The 27,809-nt window shown below is 40.3% G+C and overlaps 1 protein-coding gene across 4 annotated transcripts; it reads left to right on the plus strand.

Annotated features, from left to right (window-relative positions):
* Positions 1-914: 914 nt before the first annotated feature.
* On the plus strand, positions 915-26,888 carry PTPDC1 (protein tyrosine phosphatase domain containing 1). 4 transcript variants are annotated; one of them, XM_032699137.1, is made up of 11 exons: positions 942-996; positions 12,525-12,572; positions 12,970-13,062; positions 17,021-17,192; positions 18,225-18,305; positions 18,528-18,646; positions 19,372-19,509; positions 20,202-21,409; positions 22,139-22,324; positions 23,893-24,003; positions 24,774-26,888. In XM_032699137.1, exons 3-11 carry the CDS (start codon positions 12,978-12,980, stop codon positions 24,888-24,890), a joined length of 2,217 nt encoding a protein of 738 aa, XP_032555028.1. In that variant the 5' UTR covers positions 942-996; positions 12,525-12,572; positions 12,970-12,977; the 3' UTR covers positions 24,891-26,888. The 4 variants fall into 4 exon arrangements, with proteins under 4 accessions (XP_032555027.1, XP_032555028.1, XP_032555029.1 ...); XM_032699138.1 differs by lacking the exon at positions 942-996 and adding an exon at positions 10,583-10,802; XM_032699136.1 differs by lacking the exon at positions 12,525-12,572 and having other exon boundaries at positions 915-996.
* Positions 26,889-27,809: the final 921 nt, after the last annotated feature.

A 27,809-nucleotide genomic window follows, 5' to 3' on the forward strand; every position in this document is an offset into this window, starting at 1 on the left:
ACCTAAATACCTTTTATGTCTGTCAAAAAACTTGAGCTAAGCCTCTCAAAGCCCTGCCTGGTGTGTCTGGCACCTCCTCAGCAGAACCCTTGGTTCAGAACACCAACAACACAGCAGGATGAAGTGAGACCTTCGGGGTTTCAGTGTGACAACACCCTCCACCTGCAGGCACCTGGAAAACATGTGGACATTTTTAATTGAATTCCCAACCTTTAACCACTAAGAAGAATGATTACCCTAAAAACATCAAGCCATGTCAGTAAAAATATTCACACACACAGCAACACATGAACACAAACACACAGAGACACACACATAAAACTGCATACAAACACAAGGACACACACACATAAACACAGACACACATAAAAACGCACACAAACACATAAAGACACACACAAACACACACACATAGACAGATGCATAAACACAAACAGAAATAAACACACAAACGCACATATAAACACACACACACAAATATACAGACACAGAGACACAAACACACACACAAACACACGCACAGACACACGCACAGACACACACACATAAACACACAAACACAGACACAGACACACATGAACACACACAGACACACACACGAACACACAAACACAGACACACACATGAACACATACAAACACAGACACTGATACACACAAACAAACAGATACAGAGACACAAACACACACATGAACACCCCCTGCCCACACACCCCCATCCCCCCACACACCCCCACACCCATCCACCCCCACCCGCCCCCAGTCCCTGAGGCCGCGGTCGCTCCGGGCAGTGCGGGCTCGGCAGCTCCAGCCCCGGACGATCCGCCCTCAGCCGCCCGAGCCCAGGGCCCGGTCCCACCTCCTTCTCCTCCGCTCCCTCCTCCCCTCAGCGCTGCCGGCGCATGCTCGCTGTCCGTGCCCGCTCTCCGTGCCCTGCCCGTGCTCTGCCCGTCCCCCGGCGCTGCCGGCGGAGCGGCCCGGGCGGGCCCAGCACGAGGTGGGTCCGCGCCCCCCGTCCCGCTCCGCGCCCCCCGCCTGGCCCTGCCCGGCCCTCCCGCCCCAGCCCGCGCCCTCCCCGGCACTGCGGCCGGGCGGGGCCCCGCGCTCGCCGCCATTCGGGGTTGAGCCCGCTCTGCCCCCCCGGAGCTCCCCCGGGCACAGCCCGGTCCCCGCCGTGCCTCGGAGCGGCCCCGAGGGGCTGCGCGGGGACCCGGCCCTGCAGGGAACCGGGAAATCACAGCGTCCCGCAGGGTTTGGGTGGGGAGGGACCCGCCCGCTCCCACCCCCTGCCGTGGGCTGTCCGCTATCCCGGGTGCTTCAGCCTGGCCTTGGACACTCCAGGGATGGGGCAGCTACCGCCTGAATCACAACCTGAAAATGCTTTCAGTATAATAAATAATCGGCGTGATCTCAGCTTCAAGGCCTGCGGCTGTCAGGGAGCGGGAGGACCGTGACCGGCAGCAGGGCGGGCGCGGGGGGAGCGGATTTCCCGGTTCTCTGCAGTGTTTTCGGGTTTTGTGGGGTTGTACCCGGCTCTGATCATCACTTAATCACCCTGAAAAACGCAGCTCAGTCAGTCCCCTTTGGAGGGGAGAAGGCAGACACACATACGTCAACCCAAACAGGAGAGTAACTTTTAGGTGTAGTTATTACTGCTTTAGGCAACAGACTGTCACTATAGTCTTCAGTGGAGTAACAGATAAAAAAATTACCTGATATATTAATAATCTAGATCTCAGAGTTTTCCCTTTGCACAGCTCCATTTCTTTTGCTTTTCTTAGACAGGGACGTGTTTTCGGCAGTCTTGCACCCTACTTAGTGAAACCGAGCTCCACATCCGTGGAGTAATTAATCTCGAAAGAATGTGCACAAAATAGATGTTTGCAATTTTGTATTGCTTGACAGCATTTTTAGGTTGTGATTCAGGTGGTGGCTACCCCATCCCAGGCAAGGCCAGGTTGGACGGGGCTTGGAGCAACCTGGGATATAGTGGAAGGTGTTGCTGCCCAGGGCAGGGGACGTGACTGGATGGGCTTTAAGGTCCTTCCCAACACAAACCATCTTGTGATTCCATGATTTTTTCGTGCTTGTTTTCATCAGTAGTTTATGTGAAACATACACTGTGACTGCATGTGTAAGACAAGATGAAATAAGATATAATAAATAAGAATAACATAGGAAGTAAGAGATAAGACAGTCTTCAGGGCCTGCTGCTGTGCGAGTATCACCTCAGAGATATAATTAGCAATGTAATCCTCTCTCATGATGTGCTTGCTTGGGTGGATGCATAAACCGACCTGAATAGCAATTCTTCCACATGTTTGAGTAAATATGTTACTTCGCTGAAAAATCCAATGCTACCGTTATGAGTGAGGGTTTTTTTAATGTAATAGTAGTAAAATTATAAATGGGAGGAATTGTCTTGAAACTGTGAAATCTGACATGGATGAAGGTAGTTGCTGGGTAAGAATGTGCTACAAATAATATAAAAACAATGGATTGCAAGCTCAGATAAGGTACAAGATTGCTTGTATTTTCTAGTATCAGCTGGCAAATATATTCCCGGTTTCTGGCAACAGAATCATAGAACGGTTTGGGTTTGGGAGCTTAAAGATCACCTCATTCCAACCCATGGGCAGGGACACCTTCCACCAGACCAGGTTTCCCAGACATATTTCCTAGGCACAGATTTTTTGTTTCTTTGTGAAACAAGGTTCAGACTCCAGAATTGTTTAATGAAATATACAACAAAAGCCAAATTACTTGGTGATTGTGTTTTTCAAGAAAACAGAGAATTTCGTAAACATTTTTACTCCTGATCTTGGGTAGCTTGTTATTGTTTGAGAATGTGAAAAGCACATAAAAACATACACATTTCCTCCGTTTTCTCTCCACTCTGGAGTTTTTGCTGGGCCTAATCCTATCTCAGGAACACGAGGGAGATACAGCCACCTGCAGCTCTTGTTCTCTGGCCACTTAAGTGAAATTCCTTGGAGCTCTTCAGTTCTTCCCCCAAAGAGTTCCCTGTGTTACAGAGCTTGACCCTTTTGTTCCTTAGAAAAAGAACATGATAAAGTGCCTGGAAGAGTTGGCTACTTTAGACCTACTTAATTTCTTCACATTTCCTCATTTCCTTTGCCTGGTCTGTCCCTTCTGGACAGTTTTATTGCACATAAACTCAACAGTGGTTCTGCATGCCCACAGCAGGTCCAGTGTTTCTTAGAAGGTATGTGCACATTAATCAGTGCTTTTACATCACTAATTGGCCTAACATTTCGTAGCTCTTTAACAGTTCTAAAAGGTATGAAAGGATTTCTTCTTACTTTCTGTTTTCTGACAAACTGATATTTGCTGGCAGTTTTAAAAAGAGTTGTTAACCCAAACCAGACGGTTCCTGGATGAGGGCTTTGCAGCTGCCTGGGCACTGCTGGGTCATGGGCGTAGAAAATGAGCCATCTCACAAATCAGAGCTTTCCTTTTTATAGCTAGATCTAGTTTAAGTGGTGATTTTTCTTTTCTTTTAAATCCTGTAGCTAAAAAGAAGTTCTACACTATTTTCCTGGGTTTGTAGTCACCTTTTGCATTGCAAGTCCATTGACTGACCTGCGAGTAACACCTGATACAATTCTTCAGTTTCAGAGCTGTCTTATGAATTGCAATTTTCATACTACTCTGCTGCCTTTACCTAACGTTTCACTACATTTCCATCTTATCCTTTACTGGCAGTTTTAAGCAACAGTGGAACAAACGGGAAAAGAGAGACTGCTGGAAGCAGAGATGATGAAAGAGAACAGGGATCACAGTGGGCTGCTGCTCTGGGTTCTCATTAAACAGCTAAATGTGTACAGTTCTCTCTCAACTGTAACACTGCTGCTGTCTACCAAAGGTCTACCAAAGGCTTTGACCCTGCTTTTATGGTTGATTTGCAGTGGTACTGCATCATGCTTAAGAGACAGAAAAACATTATCTATATAAATATATAATATTTAAAAGAAGAACTTACAAAAAGTCTTTAAAATAGCATTTATGAAATTGTAAAGTCACACAAAGCTAAAGAATTCCCAGCTGAAAATAAAGCAACATTAATTGATTTTTATGGTCCAAACTGTGAGAAGAGCAAAAAGCAAAAGGAGAACCTGGAAATGTCCAAAGCCAGCTAGGAACCCAAACACACAGTTTGTACTCGATTAAAATGAACCTTAGGCTTTAGTAAACTTTAAGTTCTGCATAATGTGATGTTTTGATTATGTACCAATGAAAACAGTGCAGTTGAAGCAGTGGTCAGACATTTTAATGAGACAATTTAGACAGTTTTGTACCTGCCTAATCTGATAAACTTGTGCCTCAGGTCACTGTACGGGTGGATTTGCTAAGTCTGCTGTAAAGCAGCCATGAGGCAGCACGTGCAGTGCAAGAGAAATAAGCTGCCAGAAGCCCAGTGATCCTGTTCTACTTACCTAAAAAGCTTGTTAGTATCTTTACATGGCAATCATAGTTTAGCAGAACTTTCCAGAGGACTAGGGATTCTTCACTTTGTTGAAACAGAAAAATGCCAGGCCTAGAGAGCTGAAGATCACTAGTTTAGTCATTAGGAGCCCACCTGCTCTGTATTCTTTCCTTGGAAGTGGCCCTGGAAATTGTTTCAGCCTATTGATTAATTCCCCCAAAAAGTCATCCTCAGTTGGCACAAAGCCTTGTCTTGACTAAAATATGGTGACATGACCTGTTTGAGCAAATGTTGGGCACTGATGCCTGGGACTGGCTAAACTCTGCAGAGCACTAGAGAAAATTAGTTCCTCAGCTGAATAAACTCAGTAATACTGAAGAGTACAAATGTAAATGTAGGAACACATATAAGGGGCAGCTCTAGTTCTGACACCTACAAATGGATACAGCAAAGCAGAGGGCTGTTGCACCAAGAATTAGCCCCCCTCTGGAATCCAATAGGTAAATAGTGTTATATTATCATGAAAATAAAACTTAAGTATATCAGTGACAGCTTCTCAAATGTGAGCATCTAGAACTTGCCCCAAAGAGTCTGCTTGTTTTAAGAATTTAATTAATATTTATTAATCATCTGAAGCTGCTCTTTGTGCTTTAGTCAACTAAAATGCCAGCTCCCTCCACCTCCTCCTACAAAGTGTTTTGCCAGATGCTCCATTTGTTAGCACATTTTTTGTGTGCTGACACTTGAAAAGTACATGTGTCCCTTTGCTCATAATTCATAGATTCAGATTTCCAGAGCCACGTCTACAGTGACTGCACAGTTTGTGATGGAACCAAGAAGTGATGCTGCTGTTGGGGGGTGTTCCTTGTGCAGGGACCCTCAGAAAGGCTGTCCAGGTTTTTAAGTACCCAAGGTGCCTTAGAGGGTTTTCCAAAATTGTGTGCGAATCTTCTGAAGCCCCATTTTTATTTCATTTTTTCCCCCACAAACTTGGAATCCCAGAGTTGTTTGGGTTGGAGGGGATCTTAAAGCCCATCCAGTTCCACCCCCTGCCCTGGGCAGGGACACCTCCCACTAGCCCAGGTTGCTCCAAGCCCTGTCCAACCTGGCCTTGGACACTTCCAGGGATGGGGCAGCCACAGCTTCTCTGGGCAAACTCCATACATGTGTATAAAAGTGATGTATGCTGTTTATATAAAATGATATTTGCTGTTCACTGAAATAGCTGGATACAGTTCAGTTCATGCATGTGATTTTTTTTTTTTGTCCCTAAAAGATTAGTAAGAAACTGGACTTGTAGTTTTAAGGACTACTTGTTTAAATTGTCTCTGTTCTCAGTAAGTTTTCTATAGAAAAAATAGTTGGATTCTTCTTCCTTCTGATTTTTATTAACAAAAATCTGACTGCAAAATTATTTCTGAAAATTAACAAAAGCTGTTTAGTTCCATTATTTGCTCTGTCTCTCTATAACCAGAATTAAGGCAGGTGTTTAGCTGAGATGATGGTTTTGGAGTTAATAAGGTTCTTTACTCAACTTCGAGTACCCTGTACCTTGCTCTCCTTGCTTGTTTAAATAAGACACGTTTCCTGTCCACAGAAACTCACACAAATATTTTGTTTCTAAATATTTGGGAGGCATTTTTAATTAATCCCTATCTTCATTAGGGATTTTTTAACAAGACATGCAGGGTAGTGATGGAAATAGGTGAAAGCCCTTTTTTGGTCAGCTAAGATTTAGTGTTTGAAATTGATTTAGTAAGATAGAATAGGATATTGTATCCTGGTTTATTTACAATTTTTATTTAGTATTTAGTTAAATCAAAATCTTTGCTGTATTTTTAGGTTGATTACATCCTTTGCATTCATATGAACTTATTTTTATTATGGTTTTGAGATACTACTTTTAATGCAGTCAATTTACAGTCTGAAAATACTTCAGTGACATTCTGTGCTTAATTGGGTGAGAAAAATATTTTGTGCAGGGTGTAAGCCCAGATAACAAACATTTATATTTGATTTTGTGAGCATTTCATGGCATTTCGAAATTAATTATCAGTTTAACTGTTGTTAAGATCACAAAATCTCTGTAGCTATGTGTGTAGTTGTCTGGTGCATGGAGATGTGGTTGGTAATACGAAAATCAGGTGAACAGGAAAAAAAGGGATGGAATGTTCAGTTATTAAAACATCAGGCTGGTGTGGCCTGTTTGCCTCAATCCCTTTAAAGCCCAGGCAGACACAGAAAGCAGTTTATGGGATGATTATCTGATAGTCCCTAAGGCACTCCTTGTACAGTCTTAAATTAAGAAAAGATAGTTACTGGCTCCTCCCAGATTACCATCCCGAATCCAATTAGCTACAGGAAACACCCTGGGAATTCATTCAGCTTCTCTTCTCTAAAATCTGAATCCCCTACAAGGTGTTTCTCGTGGCTGATGCTGCAACAATGAAGGGATCAGCACTCACTCATTCTTTTTGTCAGGTCACAGGTAAGGTGTTTAATTGAAATTATTCAAACTCTATTAAAACTCATGTGAATTTACTGTGGCTTTGACTATATCAGATTTAAAAAGAATTCCTCTAACTTGCAGAGTTTGTTTTTAAATTTTTCCACTTCTGAGTGCTGTCAGAATGCATTGCTGACAATATTTCATTGTTCTGTGTGTGTAGTCAGTCCTGCAAGTCTCATAGTCTCTTAGAAAACATGATATTCATGATCAAGAGTCTCTGAGTCACCACTTTTGTTTGTAGAACAGAACAGTTAATATATTCAATTTACGCCATCTCCTTTATAATTCTCACTAGTAATTACTGCCTGCCTGCCTGTTCAAGGTAGTTCAGAATAACTTCTGTTAACTCTTGGGTTAACCCTACCACAGAAGGAGATGATTCAAATAACATGAATCAAGTCAATTGAGAGACCTGTCCATCAGTTTACCTTGCAGTTTCTTGCTATTTATGTCAAAAACTCTATGAATAGCAAACACTGAATCACCAGACCAACACCTACATAATCTTCTGATGAATTACATTCTTTTGTCTCTTTTGTACCTGAAGGCAGTTACAGTCCTTTGTAAATATCAAACTAAATGATTAAATTACATTTACCTTTTGCTAAGACAGGTGGGGAATATTTTTTCCCAAAGAGGGAAAAACACATCTAGAAATAACAGATCCGTTCTGGTTGTGGCTGCAGTGAAATCCCTGGAGTTTTACAGCAGCTGTAGCATCCTTCTGCTATGTAAATAGCATATAACTAAACTATATGATCATTTGTTTAAATTATTACCTAGTCTTCTCTCTGTCCTTCATCGGTCCATTTGCTTTATCCAATTTTTTGGTGTACTTACAGGTAGTAAAGAGTTCCAATTTCAAATAATTGGACTTTTTAACACGCCTGGGGAATTGAGGTGTGTGCCTACTGAAATATGTGTTCTCAATGCTAAAACTGCCTTCAAGACTTGTTAAATTGTAGCTTAAGTATTCATGAAATATCTGTTATCAGTGAGCTTTTTCACTGATATAGACATTAGAATAACAACCTTTGCATCCTGTTTAATTAATAATAATAATAATAAAATTTAAACCTCTCCCCCAGTTATCTACATTTTTTACAAAACTTTAGAAATAAATGCTTTGTTATTCCTGGCAATGTTAACATTAGATAGTCTGCTGTAATTTAAAACACAATTTCATTTACCAGCACTTCCTGTACAAGTGACTAACTTTGTCTCAGTCAATTTAGAAGATTTTTCTGTTAAAAACTCCCATCATCTGCCAATCTCAAGCCTGAATTTAGAGACAAAGTTATAATTCAGTAGCTCTTAATCACTTCATTAAATATAACCAGTCCTCCTTACACTATCCTGTTTTTGCTTAGTCTTAATCATCCAAGTTCTCTTTAGTTGTCTAAACTATCTCAATTAGTGCAGTTTACAGGATTTTGCATTTTGGCAATGAAACTTTATCTCATGTGATATATATTATATTTAGACATTCTATTGACTTCCGTGGGACTGCTCACAAAAGCCAAGTTTCTCAAGTACTTGCAGAATTAGGCCACAGAGGAAATTTTAGAGGTGCTTAGGGACTGAAAGAGCCCCTACTTGGTCTGTAGTTGACTATATTCCTTTAGAAATTTGGCTGCTATGTAGTTACTTACATGACTGCAACAGGGAGAGAGCAAATTCCCTTTAGAAGACAAGAAAACAGTAAAAAATAACCTAAAAATTTCATGTGACGGGCCTACACAGCAGCATTTCCTGTATTGTGTGATATATTTGAGGTTTAAAACAGCTTTTCCCTTATATTGATATTGTAAAACTGAAAGCTTATGCATGATTTTTTCATGTTAATACATAAAAGTAATCCTATGAGATGTGTGGTCTGCTGTGGGGTTCTTGTTTGCCAGAGCCACACGAATCTAGAGATGTGGGACCTCACTTGTAGTGGAGAGTTCCACAGGGACTCTGCAGTGGGGAGCTTTACAATGGGATTACTGTCCGTGCTGGCAGCTGAACTGCCCTAACTGGAATCCTTCCAGTTGGGAATGCAACCTCTTCTCTCTGTTTTGAAAACGAGTTCTGAAGCAAAAGATAGTAATTGCATCTCTTAAATAAGCATCTTAATTGCAGAGGTAGAGCGAGACCAGCATCTTCTTGTCTCCTCCCTTTTTGGCTGCTAAAATATTAGACATTGCTCCTTTCTCTTGTTTCATTCTGGGGCAAAAATTCAGCCCAGTGACTGGAATCCACTGATTTCCAGATCCTGAAATACTAAAAGGGAATCTTTTTTGTGACCAGGCAGAGTGGGTAGTTTGCAAACCCCAGGGTTGCTTTGCTAAGTCCATCCTGCTCCTGTGGCCCAGGAGCTGCTCCCCTGGGGATCCCTGATCTCCCATTGTCCTACTGCCTCCATGGCACTTTACTGCTCAACCTGTGACTTTACAAAGTAAAGTGCTTTTATTCCAGAGAAAATGGATGTGGACAAGAGGCTGCTTCACTCCCCTGGTAATAGAATCATAGAATATGCTGAGTTGGAAGGGACCCACCAGGATCCTCAAGCCCAGCCCTCAGCCCTGCACAGGTCACCCAGTAGTTTTTTTCTTTCTTTCCCTATGCATGAAAAACATGAAAGGTGAATGTGTCATCTTCTGGCTTGAGTGTTCAGAAATATAAGGAATGTTATGTCTAGTTTATAGCAAAACTTTGGAGATCTTGGTTGTAAGTTGTAATTATACCTCCTGGGGCCTTATCTGAACTCAGAATTGCCTCATTTTAACTTAAGGTATGACTTTAAAGTGAGTTAGCTAAACTGGTTCAAAACCTTTTACTGATATTCTCAATTTGATTCAACTTGGCTTGAGCCAGTGTTTTGATCTTGATGCAAAATATTCTCTGGTCACTGCAAGTTCATTTTTGGTTGTGTGTGGCATGTGGGGGGTTTGTTTATTTTGGTTTGTGGGGTTATTTTGCAAATTTAAGTGACTACATTTGATTAAATCAGTTACCCATGGGAAGGAATCACAGACTGGAGATGTCTGTTCAGAGTTGGGAATTGAGGTGAAGAAAGTGGAAGCACAGAGTGATCTTTCCTACAGCACAACGTGCCTACGTTGTTTCCCCTGCAAGAAAGGCACCTCTGCATGTTTGAAGCAGCGAGTAGGACTTGATTTCATGTGATCAAATGCAACAAGTGAATCAAGTGCAACAGCAAACAAAAAATCCTTTCTGTTAGAAATTGTTCTCAAAAGTGGAAATAAAACCCCCAACCTCAAAATTGCATAGAGACATCAAAGCAAGTATTGAATCCACACCTGGAGGGGACCTCCTGAAATCCCCCCTTAGTGCTTGGTGTCAGGATTCCAAGAGATGATTCCAATCTCTTCTCTGTGCTGACCAGGGACAGGACCCCAAGGAGTGGCCTGGAGCTGTGCCAGGGCAGGGTCAGGTTGGATCTCAGGAGAAGGTTCTTCCCCCAGCGGGTGGTGGGCACTGCCCAGGCTCCCCAGGGCAGGGGGCCCCCCATGGCTGTGTTTGGTGTCCTTGCCCTGTGATTACACACAGCTGGTGACTCTGCTCCCTCTGCTGAAACACAGAGGTGGAACTCCGTGTCTGGAGACAGCGTGTCTTCAGTGGGAAGCAGGGATTAAGGAGCAGCCTCTTTGCTGTCATGGCAATGAAATGCATGGCAGAGATAAGGGAGCAGAGCCGATTAAGGCGATAGGGTGGTTGCCCAAGGTACGTGACTCTCATCCCTCAGGCACCTGACGAGCACCGTGACCTGGAATAACTCCGGGATTGTGCCTCCAGCTTCTGCCAAGTGTTTATGGAGTGAGCAAAATCCAGTGTTCATGGGGTGAGCAAAATGCTGCAGAACATCTTTTAAAAACTAAGAATATCCAGCACTGAGATGAAGCAGGAGAGCAGCTGTTGCTTTTACTTGAACACTGCTTTTACTTCTAACACCCTTTTTATCTGTGCAGGAATGTAATACCCCTGTCCCAAATCACCACCTTACAGCTGTTTGAGGGGGTGCATTATAACTCTGTAAAGTCTTTGTCATAATCTTACCTTTTTTTTTTCCCCCCAGAAGTAAATATAAGGGAGTTGCTCACATTGATCACACTGAGCAATTTAAAACACCTGTCAGTGAAGTTTAACAAACTGAAAGGCGTGCAGACAAAATATTAATAATTAATTAAAATTATTACTAACTATTTAGCAATTAATTATTAATTAAAGCATTAATATTTAATAATACACAGATAAAATATTTAATTCCAGCTCAGGAATTATGGATTTGCTGTATTGCTGAAATAAAATTGGTTATACAACAAATAAACATAGTTTACCCCTACCATTTAGAAGAATCATGCTAGTATTTTCTAACACTGTAGGTATATTCTCTTCTGCATTAACCTCCATCTCTTCCCTTTTCAGTTAAGAGTCCTTGTCAGCCTGAATCCTGGTAAAAAAAAAAAGGGATAATAGTCTTACATGATAGAAATATCACTGATATTTAATCTCTTTTTTTTTCTAGCACTTGAGTACAAGGAAATAGGAAAACTAGTTATGGTGGTGGTGATTCTGCTGCCCACAGGAGGAGACATGTCTTTTTCAAATGTTATCTGGACAAACTATTACAAATTTTTAAGAGAATTTTCTGAGAAATAGGAACCAACAATTTCTATTAATTCAACTCTATTAACTCTAAAAAGAAATTCTGGGGATAAAATAAAATTATTTCTTTTGGTATGAAGTTTCCTCTGATAATAAAAGCCATCCCTTACCGATTTCAAAGTCCACTGGAAAAAAAAAATAATAGAGGTTTTGGAGCTTCTCCAGACAGAATGCAATTATATACAAGTACTCCTACCTATTTATTGTAGGATTGACTTTTCAGGGTGTGGAGTCAGATGGTCAAGTAGCTGAGTAGCAAAATGCTCCAGATACTCTTTAATCTTTATTAAGATTCTTCTCAATTCATATTCTTATTAATGTACTGACATTGGAAATGCATTTCTGAGCATCACTGACATCTCTGAAGGGTTTTTGGCTTTCACAGCCAGATATAATTCCCATCCCTCTGAGAGGACTGACAGAGCAATAGGAAAGGGTTCCTAATGTGTATCTGGCTTCTGTTCCCCCCGTTAAGCATCTTGAAAAGGACAGGGCTGCACTGGGTGGCTTTGGGGATAAAGTCCATTAGCATTGTTGGAAGAATAATTTATTCAAGCTATGTGGTAGATAATGTAATATCTGAATGAATGAAGTTCTATTTGAATATTTACTATAAAAACAATCATGCAGAATTAGAGATGAAAGCTGGACAGTGAACAGCAAACAGCACCACCACAGCACAGGACTGTTGTATCACCTTATCCACACAATGCTCTTTTATTTTTTTTTTTAGCAAATCTCTCTCTTAAAACTCTATTTATGCTGCTGAATCCTAATACTGGCTTTGCAGGATATGGGACATAAAGTTTGTCTGGTTAGTAAAGTTTCTACAGTTAAAGATACAGCAGAGATGTTTAGTTTGGTATAAAAACATGCACTTTTTTGGTTATACTTGCAGCTATTTCCCTAGAGAGATAAGAGAAACAGAATGGAAATCTTATACTGGGTAAGAACTTCTATTCAAGAGTTTATTTAAACATCACAGTGACTGATTAAAGTGTTCAGATTTACAGCTTTCCTTCAGCTTGCTTTCTGTCAGAAGGTCTTCAGAGCAGGACACACCTTGTATTAGAAATAATGTTAAAGTATGAGAAAAAAATCTGTTTTCTGCTTAGAGAGACTCTTGTGTTCAGTTTTCTTGTTAGAGGAGAATCCTCATAGATGTGATTTCAAACACTAAGAGTGGAGGGAAGAGAGCAGAGAAGGCTTGTAGATAGTCTGCCTGATTGCCCAAAGCTTAAACCTTGGACAACTTTCTAACCAGGTGCCAGGTTCTAGGCTTTATTTTGAATTTTTTGAGCTTCTGTTGTAGATTTTCAGTGAATATTTTACTGTTTCAACAGGTACTGCAATGGCTGCAGGAGTTTTGCTGCAAAATGAACTCCCATACTCTTCGTTGATCGAGAGCAGTGTGTACCTTGCAAATATGAGTTCAGGTAAGAATTTTTCTCTGATGTGCCATTCATAAAAAAAAATGCATAGAGCAATCCTGAAAAAAATGAAAATCCATAGAAAATTTAAGAAAAACAACTAGAAATATTATCCATGTTTATAGAATGAAAATGTCTATAACAAAACCAAACTGCATTATTTCACCAACACGTCGTGGGGATAATGTGTTTATCTTTTCTGTAATTTTCCTTTTGTCAGGTCTCTTAATGTGTGATTTTTGTGTTGAGAAACTGCCTAGCTCTCTGAAAATACAAATGTGCCTTCAACAAAACTCCTGTTTCTATTAAAGTACTTAAACTCTTACAGGATCCAGTTCTTTCTTACCATTTTGGGTGAGCGTTTGCAAATCCCAGAAGATTCACTAGGAAACTAATGATGTGCAGCATTTTATTTTGCTCACTTCTTTCTCCATTATCGTTTGATACATACCAAAGATAAGTTTCTGGGAAGAGAAAGAGGAAAAGAATTAAATATAAGAAAGGAATATAATTAATTGGAAAACATTTTTCACATTTCTTGGATACAGGTAGCACTTGAAATAGCCTTTTTAGCCTTTTTCATCTCCTTTCACTTCTACCCACCCCCTAAAATTAATCTTTCCTCACCTGTTGATACCAGCTTTATTGCTGAATTAAAAAAATCAGCTTTGAGACAGCTCAGAGTCAGCTTTAACATTTTCCTTTTCTCATATGACATCACTGCTGACGTTCCAGGCCTGGCACCCACAGCAAACCTCGTTGTGTCTTGGGAAGAGCTGGGGTGCAGCATTCAAAAGTCAGGCCCTCAATTCCTGGCCAGTACCCAGAAGAAACAGATTTTTGCCTGGTGAAGTTGTCTCAGAAGGGAACTGTCTCTTGTGCAAATTCCTCTGTACAAGTTACTGGTTTTTTAGCACAAAAAGGAACACAGACTGAAGATGCCAAGGAGAATGGAACGGGATTAATTTGCTTATTGAACAAAGTTGAGGTGGGTTTTCTTGATTCCCCCAGCCCTCCTCTTTCAGTGCAGCCTAAAGCACAGCCATTGGGGTGACAAAGGCTCTTCAGCATCACTGTGGTCTGTTCTCCACACAGTTTTGTTTTTCAGGGTGTTGCAATCTTTCTGGCCACCTCATTCTCCTCCTGAGCACACTGGAAGCAAAGTGGGAGGCAATTTGCCACCGCATAGCTACCTTCAAAAGCCTGAAGCACTCAAGTGACACACCTTCTCCTCCACATAATCTGCTTTCTCTCAGGCTACAGGACTAATAATAAAGAAGCTTCGGCCAGAAAAAAAAATGAGCCTTTTGTTTTGAATAACAACTTGTGTTTTGTTAGCAGATATGAATGGTCCAGGCCAACAGTCCACACAATTCATCTTCAGTAGGAACACACTAATCCCAGTCATTACACAGCTAATGATGCATTTTGGAGCAGCAAAGTGGAGGAGGAGAGGTGGCTGTGGAATGTTAAACCAAGAGGTGGGGGAGTATAATGTACTTCCTTACAGATCTCTCAGGAGGCAGAGCCTCCAGCTACATTTTGATTGTTCTTTTGAATTGAGTATTTTGTGTCTTAGCAAGTTCTGAATGCCTGTTATTTAGAAGGAACTAAATACTCCCATTGTTCATGGAAAACGTTTTCGTTGTTCCCAGCGCGTTTTGAAAATTACCTACTTGAAATGCAACTATTTTCATCGAGCGAGAGCAGCGGAACAGTTTGTCCCGAGCAGACGCAATCCCTGCCCTCCCTGTCGAGGAGAGCAGCCCCGCGGCTGCATCCTCAGTTGCCATGGCGACCGCTCAGCCCGTGAGGACCGGCGCTCACGGGGCTGCTCGGCACGGGGCTGCTCGGCACGGGGATGCTCGGCTCCCGCAACTCCAGCGCTGAGCAGCTGGCCGTGCCCTCGGTGTGCCCGCGGGGCCGGGCAGCCATGCAGGGCTCGCCGCGGCGGCGCTCGGCCGTCAGCATCTTTAGCCATTTTTTCCAGGGTCGGAGGCATTCCTCCTCCGACCCCCTCCTCCGCATGAGCCAGAGGCGCCGGAGCTCGGTGGTGGAGCTGCTCTCCTCGTCCACCCACCGCGTGATGGTGGCTCTGTCGTCCCTCAGCCCCGAGGAGCTGGATGCAACTTTTCCCGAAAAAAAAAGTAAAGTACTTTTCATTTAGACTGTCGGCAGCTCTGGGTATTGTATTGGTGTTACTGTGCTTCGGTTCTGTGAACTGTATTTTATGTACGTCCATAAAATAGTGGTTTAATTTTGTCCCCATGTTTTATATTTTGCTCATTGATTCCTTACTCAACTATTATACATAATGTATATATATGTGCATATAGTACATGCTTTTTACTCCGAGAGCTCAGTTATAAACAACAGGTAAAACAGAAGCACACATTCGTGCATACACCAAATATATGGTTAACTATTTGGGATTTCAGGATGAAGAGGACTGTGCCTTTTTTTTTCAGTTGCAAGGGCTATCACACACCTCTAACTTCGTTAGAAAAAAACTTCTGCACTAATGCAAGCAATTTTTCCCCTCACTATCCTTACTTGAAAAATGAGTCTTAAATATATATATTAATATAGTTTTATATATTTATAAGTATATAGTCTAATTAATATATATAATTATTATTTTTATATATATTTATAAATAGGTATATTTTTGTATATTTCTACTGTTTGTAACTTCATCAATTTAAGGCTGAACTGATGAGTCTGAAATACATATTTTTATATATTTCTCTTTGTAAGTATATAGTCTAATCAATATCTATGTAATATATAATTAATATTTATACATAAATTTATAAATATATATATTTATATATCTCTACTGTTTGTAACTTCATCAATTTAAAGCTGAACTGATGAGTCTGAAATATATATTTTATATATATATTTATAAGTATATAGTCTAATCGATATCTATATAATGTAAATATCTATATATATTTATAAATATGCATATTTATATATTCCTGCTGTTTGTAACTTTATCAGTTTAAGGTGAAACCGATGACTCTGAAATATATATTTTATATAAGTATAGAGTCTAATTTATATCTATATAATATATAAATAATAGTTATATATATTTATAAGTATATCTTTTTATATATTTCTGCTGTTCACAACTTCATCAATTTAAGGTTGAACTGATGAGTCTGAAATATATATTTTATATATTTATATATATTTATAAGTATATAGTCTAGTTAATATCTATATAATATAAAATTAATATTTATATATATTTATAAATATGCATTTTATATCTATTTCTGCTGTTTGTAACTTCATCAGTTTAAGGTTGAACTGATGCGTCTGAAATATGTATTTATATATATTTATAAGTATATAATCTAATTGATATCTATATAATATAAATATTTATATATTTATTAATATATATGTTTTCATATCTTTCTGCTGTTTGTAACGTCATCAGTTTAAGGTTAAACTGATGTGTCTGAAATATATATTTTATATAAGTATATTGTCTAATATATATAAAATATATAAATAATATTTATATACAAATATATATTTTTATATCTATTGCTGCTGTTTGTAACTCCACCCATTTAAAGTTGAACTGATGAGTCTGAAATATATATTTTATATAAGTATATAGTCTAATATATATAAAATATGTAAATAACATTTATATGTAAGTATATATTTTTATGTATATTTCTGCTCTTTGTAACGTCATCCATTTAAAGTTGAACTGATGAGTCTGAAATATATATTTTATATATTTCTATATATTTCTAAGTACATAGTCTATTTAATACCTATGTAATATAGAACACATAATTAATATTTTATTTTAATATATATATTTATGTCGTTCTGCTGTTCGTACCTTCATCGGTGTGAGGTTGAGCGGCCGCTTTTAAGGCCGGGCTGAATTTCTAAGCCTGCCTAACTAAGCCTGGCTCCCCCTGTGTTGCAGGAGGCTCGAGGCGCCCGACGGCCAAGTACACGAAGGTGGGGGAGCGGCTGCGGCACGTCATCCCCGGGCACATGCAGTGCTCCATGGCCTGCGGGGGACGGGCCTGCAAGTACGAGAACCCCGCTCGCTGGAGCGACCAGGAGCAGGCCATCAAAGGCCTCTACTCCTCCTGGTGAGAGCAGCTTTGCTTTCCTCCAGTCAGCTGCTGCTTGATTGGGAATTCGAGTTAGTAATCGCCGCTGTAACAGCCCGGGAATGATGAGTAATGATGAGAGTTTGGTTCAGATCCAAAGGAATAAATACTTATCTGTCGTGAATTATAAAAAAAACTGGGCTACAGGCTAAGGTGCAGACTAATTAAACAAGTTCGTAATAGAGTTGAAAAGTAAGAATGTCAGGGTTGACAGAGAACCTGTCAGCAGCCTGGCAATTAGTGATGAGGAATTTAAACAACTTTTAGGAAATATTTACTGTAATGCCGGACGGAACAAACGTAATGCAGCCCAGACCAAAGGTCACCAATCAAAATGTGTATAGTGTCACCAATAGCATGTCACAGCATGCACAGTGTCTTCAGTGTCACCAAGAAGAGTGTGTGCAGTGTCTTATGCTTGAGACTTTTGACCAATTGTGTTGTGGCACGATAGTGTACAAAGAGTATAAAAGAAACACTTGAGAGCAATAAACAGCTTCCTGATCACCTTGCACCTGGACTACATCTGATATCTGTGTCGCTTTGGCCGTTCCGACTTTAACAGCGACATAAGAACACTTAGAGCAGATGAAATAATGTGGGCGTGTGTTCAGAGGGACATTCGTATGCAGCAAGAGTCACATGAAGTGTATCTTTGCATTCTTACTGGGTTTAGCTTTTTTTTTTGGGCAGCAGATAATTAAAGGGCATTTACAAACCCTAAAGTCCAAACCGGCATCTGAGTCCAGATTTCTATTCAAAGGAATTTTTACTTATGTCATGGCATTTAAACAGTTCCAGTAATGGTGTTTTGATAATTTTGTATCTGGATCAGCTTAGTAAGATTTACCACTAATACTATGGGATAGTGGAATTTTTTAAAAATTCATTTCTAATTAATCAGCAAGGTATTTCTGTCTTTCTTGAATATAACAGTATTCTTATTTTGATAGACTCATACCCAGGAAATGATTCGTAATCACATTATTATCTACTTCTTTAATTTCTCAGGATAACAGATAACATCCTGGCTATGGCTCGACCCTCAACAGAATTAATTGAAAAGTACAACATTATTGAGCAGTTTGAAAGGTAACAAATTCAGTCATTATTTATTGTAAGTATCACTAGTGTAATTCCTGATCCATTTTCTCTTTCAACATAGATTTGGATTGTTGATAAAGATCCTTTCATTTTAACGCTCTGCAGGTAAAGATTTATTCTCCACTAAGAACAAATGTGTGTTTCAGAAAATAAAGGATAATGAGATTTTGGCTGCCTGTAATACTTTGACTCATCTATTCCTTCCTTAAGATATGGCATAAAAACCGTAATTAACCTCCAGCGTCCTGGGGAGCATGCGAGCTGTGGGAATCCTCTGGAACAAGAGAGCGGCTTCACCTACCTTCCTGAAGCCTTTATGGAGGCTGGAAGTAAGTTCCCTCCTGCTGCTCTTCCTCATTAATTATTGACTTTGGCTCTTAAAGGTATTTTTACTTGAATCCCTGCGTGTTAAAAGCAGCTCTGTAAGAAATGTTGCACAGAATGGTATGTAAACATGAAACTTGGCAAATACAATCAAGAGCAAATAACACATTATTGAAGGTCATGTATTATGTGGAGAGAGATGTAGGGTTTATGTTCAGCTGTTTAAAATAAAGAAAGGACAACAGTTAGTTAAATTTTCCTTTTTCTTCTTTGTTCACAAATATATGAACCATTAACGATGTTTCAAGTTCTGGTACAACTCATGTTTCTTATCTAGACTATAAAAGGTTATTTCATATGAGGACAAGAGAGAAAGTGCCTCTCTGTAAGAAGCAGGTGTTGACTGAAGAAGTGCTTTTATTTCTAAAAAAGAAAAAATTACCCTCTCCCTATATATAGCTCAGTAATCCTGCTCCAATCACTCAGTTTTGTTACAGCTTTTACGTTCTGGCTGAACTTCACTTTGACAATTCTTTACTACCTTTGTGTATCTTTTAATACAAGAGGAGAAATGGGAAAATAATCTCTTGCAAACAAGATGTAGTCAGATTTTAAGCTCCATTATGCAGTTTTAGTACTAAAATTTATTATTAGTTATCTCTGCATATAGTACTACACAGTTCACATTCGGCACGGCAGAAAATCACTGTCTCCTCTCTTTTTCTTTTAGTTTATTTTTATAATTTTGGATGGAAGGATTATGGAGTGGCATCTCTCACTACTATACTTGACATGGTAAAAGTGATGGCTTTTGCCCTGCAAGAGGGGAGGGTGGCTGTTCACTGCCATGCAGGACTTGGGAGGACAGGTATGTGCTCTACTGCAGGGTCAACACAATTGGTTTTGTAAAAATGCCAAAAAGTCTCTCTGTAAATCATTAATAATTACATTCTGTATCATTGCTAGATGTACATCTGTAAAATGGTTAAAAGTGCTTTGTCAAAATGTTCTGAATGGCTAGAGGAGATGAGTTTTAGTATATTAAAAACAGAAACCTGTAAGGTTAGAGAATTTTTTAATCTGTATCACGATTCCATTTCATTCAAATGTGACAGGTGCTTTTGGGTGGGAAAAATTCACCTGGTACACTTTCATTGTCCAGTATTTATTACACATTCACACACCTGCCAATCACTGTTAGATCAGGTAGATTTAGTGGAGCAGCTAAAATTCCATCTTCTATTTTCAAGTCCTTTTTACCTGTGTCCTTCCCATAGAAGCCCCCATTGCTCTTGTGTCCACTCTTGGAGATGCTGTGGTGGAACTCTTGGAGATGCTGTGATGAGCAACTAGCTCTCACTGGAAGGGTAGTGAGAAGGGCTTTACTATCCTGTGGTTCATCAAATGCAACATTAATAAAATAACAGCATCATGTAATAGAGTGGTTTTACCTATATTAATTTCTATCCTATATTTCCACCGAGTATTTGCTTTAGTCTGGCCATTCTTTAACTATTGTATTTTTTACTGTATTTTTCTTTAACTATTTGTATTTTCCAGGTGTTCTAATAGCCTGCTACTTAGTTTTTGCCACAAGAATGAGTGCTGATCAAGCAATTCTTTTTGTCAGAGCAAAAAGGCCTAATTCCATCCAGACCAGGGGGCAGTTACTGTGCATCAGGGAATTCACTCAGTTCTTGGTTCCCCTGCGAAATGTGTTTGCCTGCTGTGAGCCCAAGGCTCACACAGTGACCCTGTCCCAGTACCTGACCCGGCAGAGGCATCTGCTCCACGGCTACGAGAGCAGGCACCTCAAACACGTGCCAAAGCTGGTTTACCTGGTCTGCAAATTGCTGCTGGACTTGGCTGAAAACAGACAGGTGGTCGAGGCAGAGCTGTTGGACATCCCAGACCTCTCAGCTGAGATCGAGAAGGCTGTTTCTCAGTTGGTGTCCACACAGCTCGACCAAGACCTTGCCAGGCAGGACAGCGAGATGTCAGACTCATCCCACACCCACTCCTCTGCTTTTGAGACCCAGGATTCTCACTGCTCCCTGGGTCACGAGTGTGATTCTTTCTGTAAAAGAAGGAATGTCGAATGCCTTCAGCCTCTTACTCATCTGAGAAGGCGTCTAAGCTACAGTGAGTCAGATTTAAGGAGAACTGAGTTTCTTTTAGAGCAAGACAACACTGTCTGGACAGTGCCTGCTCAGATATTGCAGTGCAACAAGCTCAAGCAGAACAGTGGTGAGGAGTGTTCTGCCCCAGGTGAGCCGAAGCCCCAGGTGGAGTTACACAAAGAAGCCTTAGTGCGCAACACGTGCATGTTCTGGAGCCAGGGCAGGTTCAATCTGGACGGATGGAAAGATGGGTCCTCACTGTACCACAGGAGGAGCTCCACCAAAGAAGTCCAACGCAGCAGAACCTTCTCTTCAGGCCTGGCCTCCATCCACAACGCCAGGGAACCCGGAATGCCGAGGCACAGCTTGGCCAAGGAGGCTGGTCCCAGGAGGGACCACAAGACTAACATGTATGGCAGGACAGTCTACGCCTCCGAGGACTCTGATTCTTCTTCTTCTTCCAAAGTGAACTTTTCCATTGGATATGAAAGCCAAGGTAGCAGAGATGTGTCGGAGACAATTCCACACATTATTGTGCAGTCAGAATTAAGTCTGGAAGCCCGAAGAGTTTTGGCAGCGAAAGCACTTGCAGATATAAATGAATTTCTGGAAGAAGATGAAGTGAAGCAGAAGGTAGAAACATGGCAGGTAATTTTTAACTTGATTCCCTGGTATGGGCTCTGCATATTTCACCTTGGTTAATTCCTAGAATGGCAAAAACACCACGTGGAGCTTTGAAGTGGCACATTGGGACAGCACTGTATATGGGGTTCAGTAAATAATTGTAGTTGTCAGTTATGGGCCAGCTCTTTCACAGGCTGGCAAAATGCACCTACAACTTCTGGTCTGTAGCAGGAGGGTAGAGACCTCACTTCAGGATGTGTTCCCTCATTTTTCTACCTAGGGAAAATTGATGCCATTATCTGTGCTTGTTACTTGGCTGCTGGTAGCAAAAAATAGCACAGATTTTAAGGTAGACCTGTGTTGGTTTTCATCAGTGCTTTTTCAGAACTAATCAGAGGACTCTGTGAGTAAAAGAAAAAGAATTTAGTAGAAACTAAATTGCTTATCCTCAGAACCAAATCCTCCCAGCAACATTTGCTTTGAAGTTGGAATGCAAAGCTGGTTTATGTATTCCAGTAGAGGACTGGGAGGTTCTCAGCTGCACTGTTTATGTCATCCTTCCACTTTAAAGAATCACTTGTGTTACTGCTGATTAATGTTGATACTTCGGAAAAAAAAAATTTTTTTTGGTAACTTTTTGGTCTTTTCCTGTTGAAACATAAGCAGCCAAGTACTGCTACAGTCAAAGGGAACGTTGGCAGTGGTAAATAGATGATGCATTTCCAGTTTTGTTTTGCTTTCTTTTGTTTTAAGAAAGAACTGAATTCTCGAGATGGAGCTTGGGATAAAATCTGCACCGAGAGAGATCCTTTTATCCTCTGCAGCTTGATGTGGTCCTGGATAGAGCAGCTTAAAGAACCTGTTATATCCAAAGATGATGTTGACATGCTGGCAAAAAATTGCACAGAATCACAGGAAGCACTCTACTTGCTGAGAAAGGTAGATATTGGATCTGTCAATTTATTCTTTAACTTTGGGAAGGGAATTGCACTTTTTAAAAGCCCTTTAAAAATCAGGATGAGAATTCATTCTGTATGGAATAGCAGGAGTTGTAATCAATACTGTGGTGATGAATATTACAAGAAAAGTACCAGACAGAGTCCTTGAACACCATCCAGTAGCAGCTCAACTTCAGCACATCTCCCTGCAAATTCTGCACCTGGAGATCCAGAGGCAAAGATGAGAAACCTTTGCTCTGTGACTCCATGGATGGCTTTTGTTGTGTCACATCTGGCAGCTGTACTTTATGCTTGTCCTATCTGCTGTGCAAACATCTTAATCTGGCAGCTTTGGAAGAGCTGGGGCAAGGAATAGGAAGAATCTGCTAATTCAAAGAAGCAGAAGCCAGGCCTAATTCTTCTATGGAAGTTAGAACTGTGACCACCTGTGTTGTGAAATCCCTATGATAAATAGGTACTTGTGACCCAAACTGTTTAATTGTGCTTTCCCCAAAGGGAAAATAAATTTACAAGATAAATTTACAAAGATAAATTAAAAAATAAATAAAATTCTCCATTCTCGATCTCTTTATTATACAAATTAATTTCCTAATTCATCGTGAATTCTTTGTTTCTGAAGTATTTTTGAAGAAAATAGAGCCCCTTTTACTTTTCCAGATACCCAAAAATACAGCTACAAGAGGTGGTCAGAACTTCATGTGCAGTTACCATCCTCATGACATGACATTCAGAGTTCCCAAGTTTATCTGAAAACATCATGTTTCTTCCTTAAGAATTCTCCCACTCTATCAGAGTTTTAACTTTCTATTTATATTAAATAAAAACTGCTTGGCACCTGCTATAAATTATTGGGAAAGGAATAATAATTTTATCTTTCCTTATCTCATCCTGTATTATTTCAGAATCCCACAAGAGCTGTGTTGGCAGGGACCTCTGGACATCTGGTCCAACTGTCTTGCTCAAAACAGGGTTGCCTAGAGCAGGCTGCTTGTATGGCAGATGCTCCAGTGTCTTAATTAAGGATGCTCTTAAGCTGGAAAAGGGATGGGAAGGAGCAGCCACAAAGATCTGTTGCTCCCTTTATGCATCCTTGCTCAGGAGTCTCCCTGCCAGCTTCCTTCAGTGGTTATGGACACTTGGAAGGACAGAGAGAGATGCAAGATCATCCTGAGTTAGATGGGGGAGTAGCCCTAAGGATGGCATTTTGGGCCACAGAGATGAAATCTCACCTATTCTATGCCAATTGACATGAACGTTAATGTTCATGGAGGGGATCTTGAAAACTAAGTCTCCAGATGCACATCTGACCTCCTGGAAATTCCCACAGCAGTTTGTGGTACTTGAGAGGAGTTTTTTCCAATGCAATGAAATAATTATGTAGAGGCTCTTTGGGCTTGTGGGAACTCCCTCCCCAATTCCTGCACCTGAAGGTTTCAATACAGGAAGGCACAGCCTGATATTTAAACAGCAGTTAACAAAACCTGAATGTTAAAATGTTTTTTATGGAAATATTTCTTCTAATGAGCTGCTGTTCCTTTCACCCACCAGGAGCAATGTCAGACTATCCTTTGTATTTTACACTGTGTGGTGAACTTGCAGATGCTGCCAGGTGATGTGGAGGAGGCCTTACTTGCTCGTGCTATTAAAGCTTTCACCAAGGCAAGTAACCTTAAATAAATGTCCATGGCATTGCATTTACTTGGTTTAAATCACAAAGGGCTCTGTGAGAAAAATTACAGTAATTCCTTCACATTTATTTAGTTCAGAGTTTACGTTTTATAATAATCAGCCTACATGAAGGGTAGCAAATATTCTCAACAAAATAAAACTCTGTCACTACAGCCCTAATCCTTGAGTCTCCTTTTTCTGTTTCTGGACCACTGCCAGTTCATGGGCATCTTCAAATTAGGGAAAAGATCATTTTTAAGTGGTGAGGCTAACTAATCACTGGGAGTAACTTACCAAAGGCTTTGGTAGGCTCTGTGCTAGAAGTCTTTCCATCAGATTAAACCATTTTCTGAAATTACACTGCAATCCAGTTCTGTTTCAGACCTGTAATGCAGGATGTGGATAATAACTTCTGCTTTTGGGATCATCCAGTAACAGTGACAGGTGAAGCTGTTGCTCAGCTCAGAGCTGCTTTCTTTGCAGTTCAGCCAATGAAATTTGAATTTGAACAGAATGTTCACTGTGCTGCTTCCTAATCTCTTATGTCACCTCTTAAAAGTCATGACATTTCTCCTGCTACTAGTTTATTTCAATGTCTAGTCAGCATAAAACTGAAAACATTTAGCATGAAGCACTCCATCATCAAACACATACTTTCTTTGATAAATCTCAAAGCCACTCTAAAATGTTGGGCATCTCCTTTGGGTTTTGCTGTGTGATATCTATTTAACAACTGAACTGAAATTTTTCTCTTTTATTAGACGAGCTTCGATTCTGAAAATGGACCATATGTTTACAATACCTTGAAAAACGTATTTAAACAAACACTGGAAGAAAAAAGGAAAAGGATTAAGGAAGGAATAGAGAACCCTTCTTGATTTCTACAAGCTCTGCTGAAGCATTAGATGGGCCTACCAAATTATTTTGCATTTTCCAGCTACTGTATTTTGTGCTACCTGGCATGATCTACCTAACTTTAGGTAATTGTTATTAACAAATAATTTTATTTTTTTAGAGGGAGTTTTAGTGACAGTTGTTCAATCTACACAGTTTTAAAGAAGAGCTCCTGTGTGACCATCCTCTGTAGCATTTGGTTTTCAGGCACTGTGCTTTTGTATTGTGAAGGGTTCTCCTGTTCTCAGATGTGTTTATTGATTTAGAAACCTCTGTTGTTGGCAAGAAACATTATTTTCAAGTTACACCATTGCCATAAGTTCAGTGCCATGATATGCAAAGGTTGGATGAATTGAGTTAATATTTATGGTTACATATGTTTACATTAATGTTATTTCATTTTACTTTGCAGAAAATAAATATTGGCTGAACCATTGAAGCTGCTTTTCCTTTTAGAAATTTTAAAATAAGGCAAAGAGTAATAATGGACAGATCTCGAGGTCTGCCATTGACAGCAGGCAATATTTTCCTTTAGATCTCGTAAATAACTGTAACCAATGTGTTTCTAAAAGGTGTTGCAGGAGAGAAACACATTGTGTTGAGTATTAGTTATCAAGCCTTTAATTTAGACTTTTTCTGGCTAAGAAAGCTTTAAACAGTTTTTAACAGGAAATGGACTGTGGCAATTTAAGTGCTTGGAATAAGAGTAAAACGTTACCTTATTAGCTAAACTTTTATTGATCTTAAATGAAAAACCACTTCATTGTGAAATCTTAATAAGGATATAATTCTGTCCATACTTATGTTCAGCAAAAACTTGCATAAATAAATGTAACATAATAATACTAAAAATAATTAACCAAAAACTTATTATCCGCAATACACTTTGTAGAGACCTTTTTATCTAATAAGACAGAAACAACTGGAACATCATCATAACTGCAGTTTTGGATTACAGCCTTTGGCTTTGGACTGGAATGCCAGTTTGCAGGATCAACAGTTTATCCAGTTTGATATATTTAAGTAGTTAAACAAGAATCTGTCCTTTTCCAAAATATTTTTATTCATTAATGTAAATGACTAATAATTAGAGATAAAAATAGAGCGGTTTGAAATAGATATAAATTATACATGCTTCAACTCTTGCATGATTTTATATGAAATTCAGATCCATACAAGTACTTTGGCAGAATCATCCTAAAATAAGCACACTTGAAAGGAAAATATCACATGTGAATCACATACACAAACCCAGCTTTGTAAAGAGGGAAGGCAACATGACAAGCAGTTTCACATCAGCATGCCTTAGCAGTCAGGCTTGGGAACACTGAAATGCATTTGCAAGTGTCTTAGTTTCCCAAGAAATTCTTTGAGTTTATTACAGTTAACAGCTCCAAAGAGCCAGCACCAATTCCTGGTGCTATTTACTTTAGCTGTGTATTTTAGCTTTTTATTTCTACACCCCAATACACTTGGGGTGCAGAAACCAGGTCAGTTTTGTTTAAGTCAGTGTAATGAACAAGGGCTTTCACAAATCATTAGCTCCAGCTAGAATAACCTTTCTGAAGTTAATGTCAGGTGTTGGCATTTGAAAAATTACCAACACACAGCCCATGTAAATGGATGGTGTAGAACTGGGCACTTCTTTATCTAGTACGTTTTTTGGTTCACTGACAAGTGTGTTTACAATTATGGCCAAACTGGCCACCACATCTGGTTGAACCCATCATGGATAAAACCAAAAATAGTCCATCTGAACGAATACTCAAACTTAAAAACTTAAATAGCAGCCTCTTAATTAATTTGTGACCCAAGTGATGCAAATAGGGGTGACCCAATTGTAGCCTTCCAGTACCTGAAGGGAGCCTACAAGAAACATGGAGAGAGACTGTTTATAAGGGCTTCAAAGTGACAGAAAATAGGTTTAGGTTAGATAATTAGGAAGAAGTTCTTCCCTGTGAGGGTGGGGAGGCCCTGGCACAGGTTGCCCAGAGAAGCTGTGGCTGCCCCATCCCTGGAAGTGTCCAAGGCCAGGTTGGACAGGGCTTGGAGCAACCTGGGCTAGTGGGAGGTGTCCCTGCCCATGGCAGGGGGTTGGAATCAGATGGTCTTTAAGGTCCCTTCCAGCCCAAACCAGTCTGTAACTCTGTGATGATTCTATTAAATGTTTGAACAGCAAATACTCCTTGTCACTTCCTCATACACAGCTCTGTGGGACAGCCTTGTACCTGTGGGTGGTGTGTGGGCAGATTTCTCCTCACACTCATGAGGAGCACTGCCTTCCATGCTGACACTCAAATCCTCACCAAATCCTGCTGCAGCAGGATGGCAATGGGCCAGCAGCAGGATGGGCCAGGAGGACCCAGCCTGCCTCTCCTGCTTTCTCTGTTCTTCCACAAAATTCCTCTCCCGTTAGAAGGTCACCTCCATATCAGCAGCAGCCTCCTGTGCAACAACTAGTGCAGTAAATCACTGAAAACTTGCTCTCTATTGAGACTTTCCCTGAAGTCACATGAGGATCTTTGGATCCCCAACCTTGCCTTACAGGACAAACCCCTCTGCTGCTGCTGTGCTGTCCATCTCCATAACCACAGGGTTCTTTCTTGATCCTCTCTTGCCTCGAGTCCACCAGCCAGCTCACTTCTGACATGTGGTAAGACATGGTAACTACCAAAATACCACTGGAAGAACCCCGAATAGGAAAACCCTTTGGAGCCAAATGCCTCCTTCTTCAGTGCCTGCCCTCGTGCTCTACCACCACACAGGAGTGTGACTCATACACTGCAGCCTCAAGTCAGGTTTTTGCAACATTTAAATTGCTGTACGTGGCAGGACTGCTGAGGATAAATTACTACAGAAGTAAAAAAGCTGTGCACCATCCCAGGCCAGAGATGAATAGGCCC

This window comes from Chiroxiphia lanceolata, chromosome 11 (assembly GCF_009829145.1).
Source record: "Chiroxiphia lanceolata isolate bChiLan1 chromosome 11, bChiLan1.pri, whole genome shotgun sequence".
Taxonomy (NCBI): domain Eukaryota; kingdom Metazoa; phylum Chordata; class Aves; order Passeriformes; family Pipridae; genus Chiroxiphia; species Chiroxiphia lanceolata.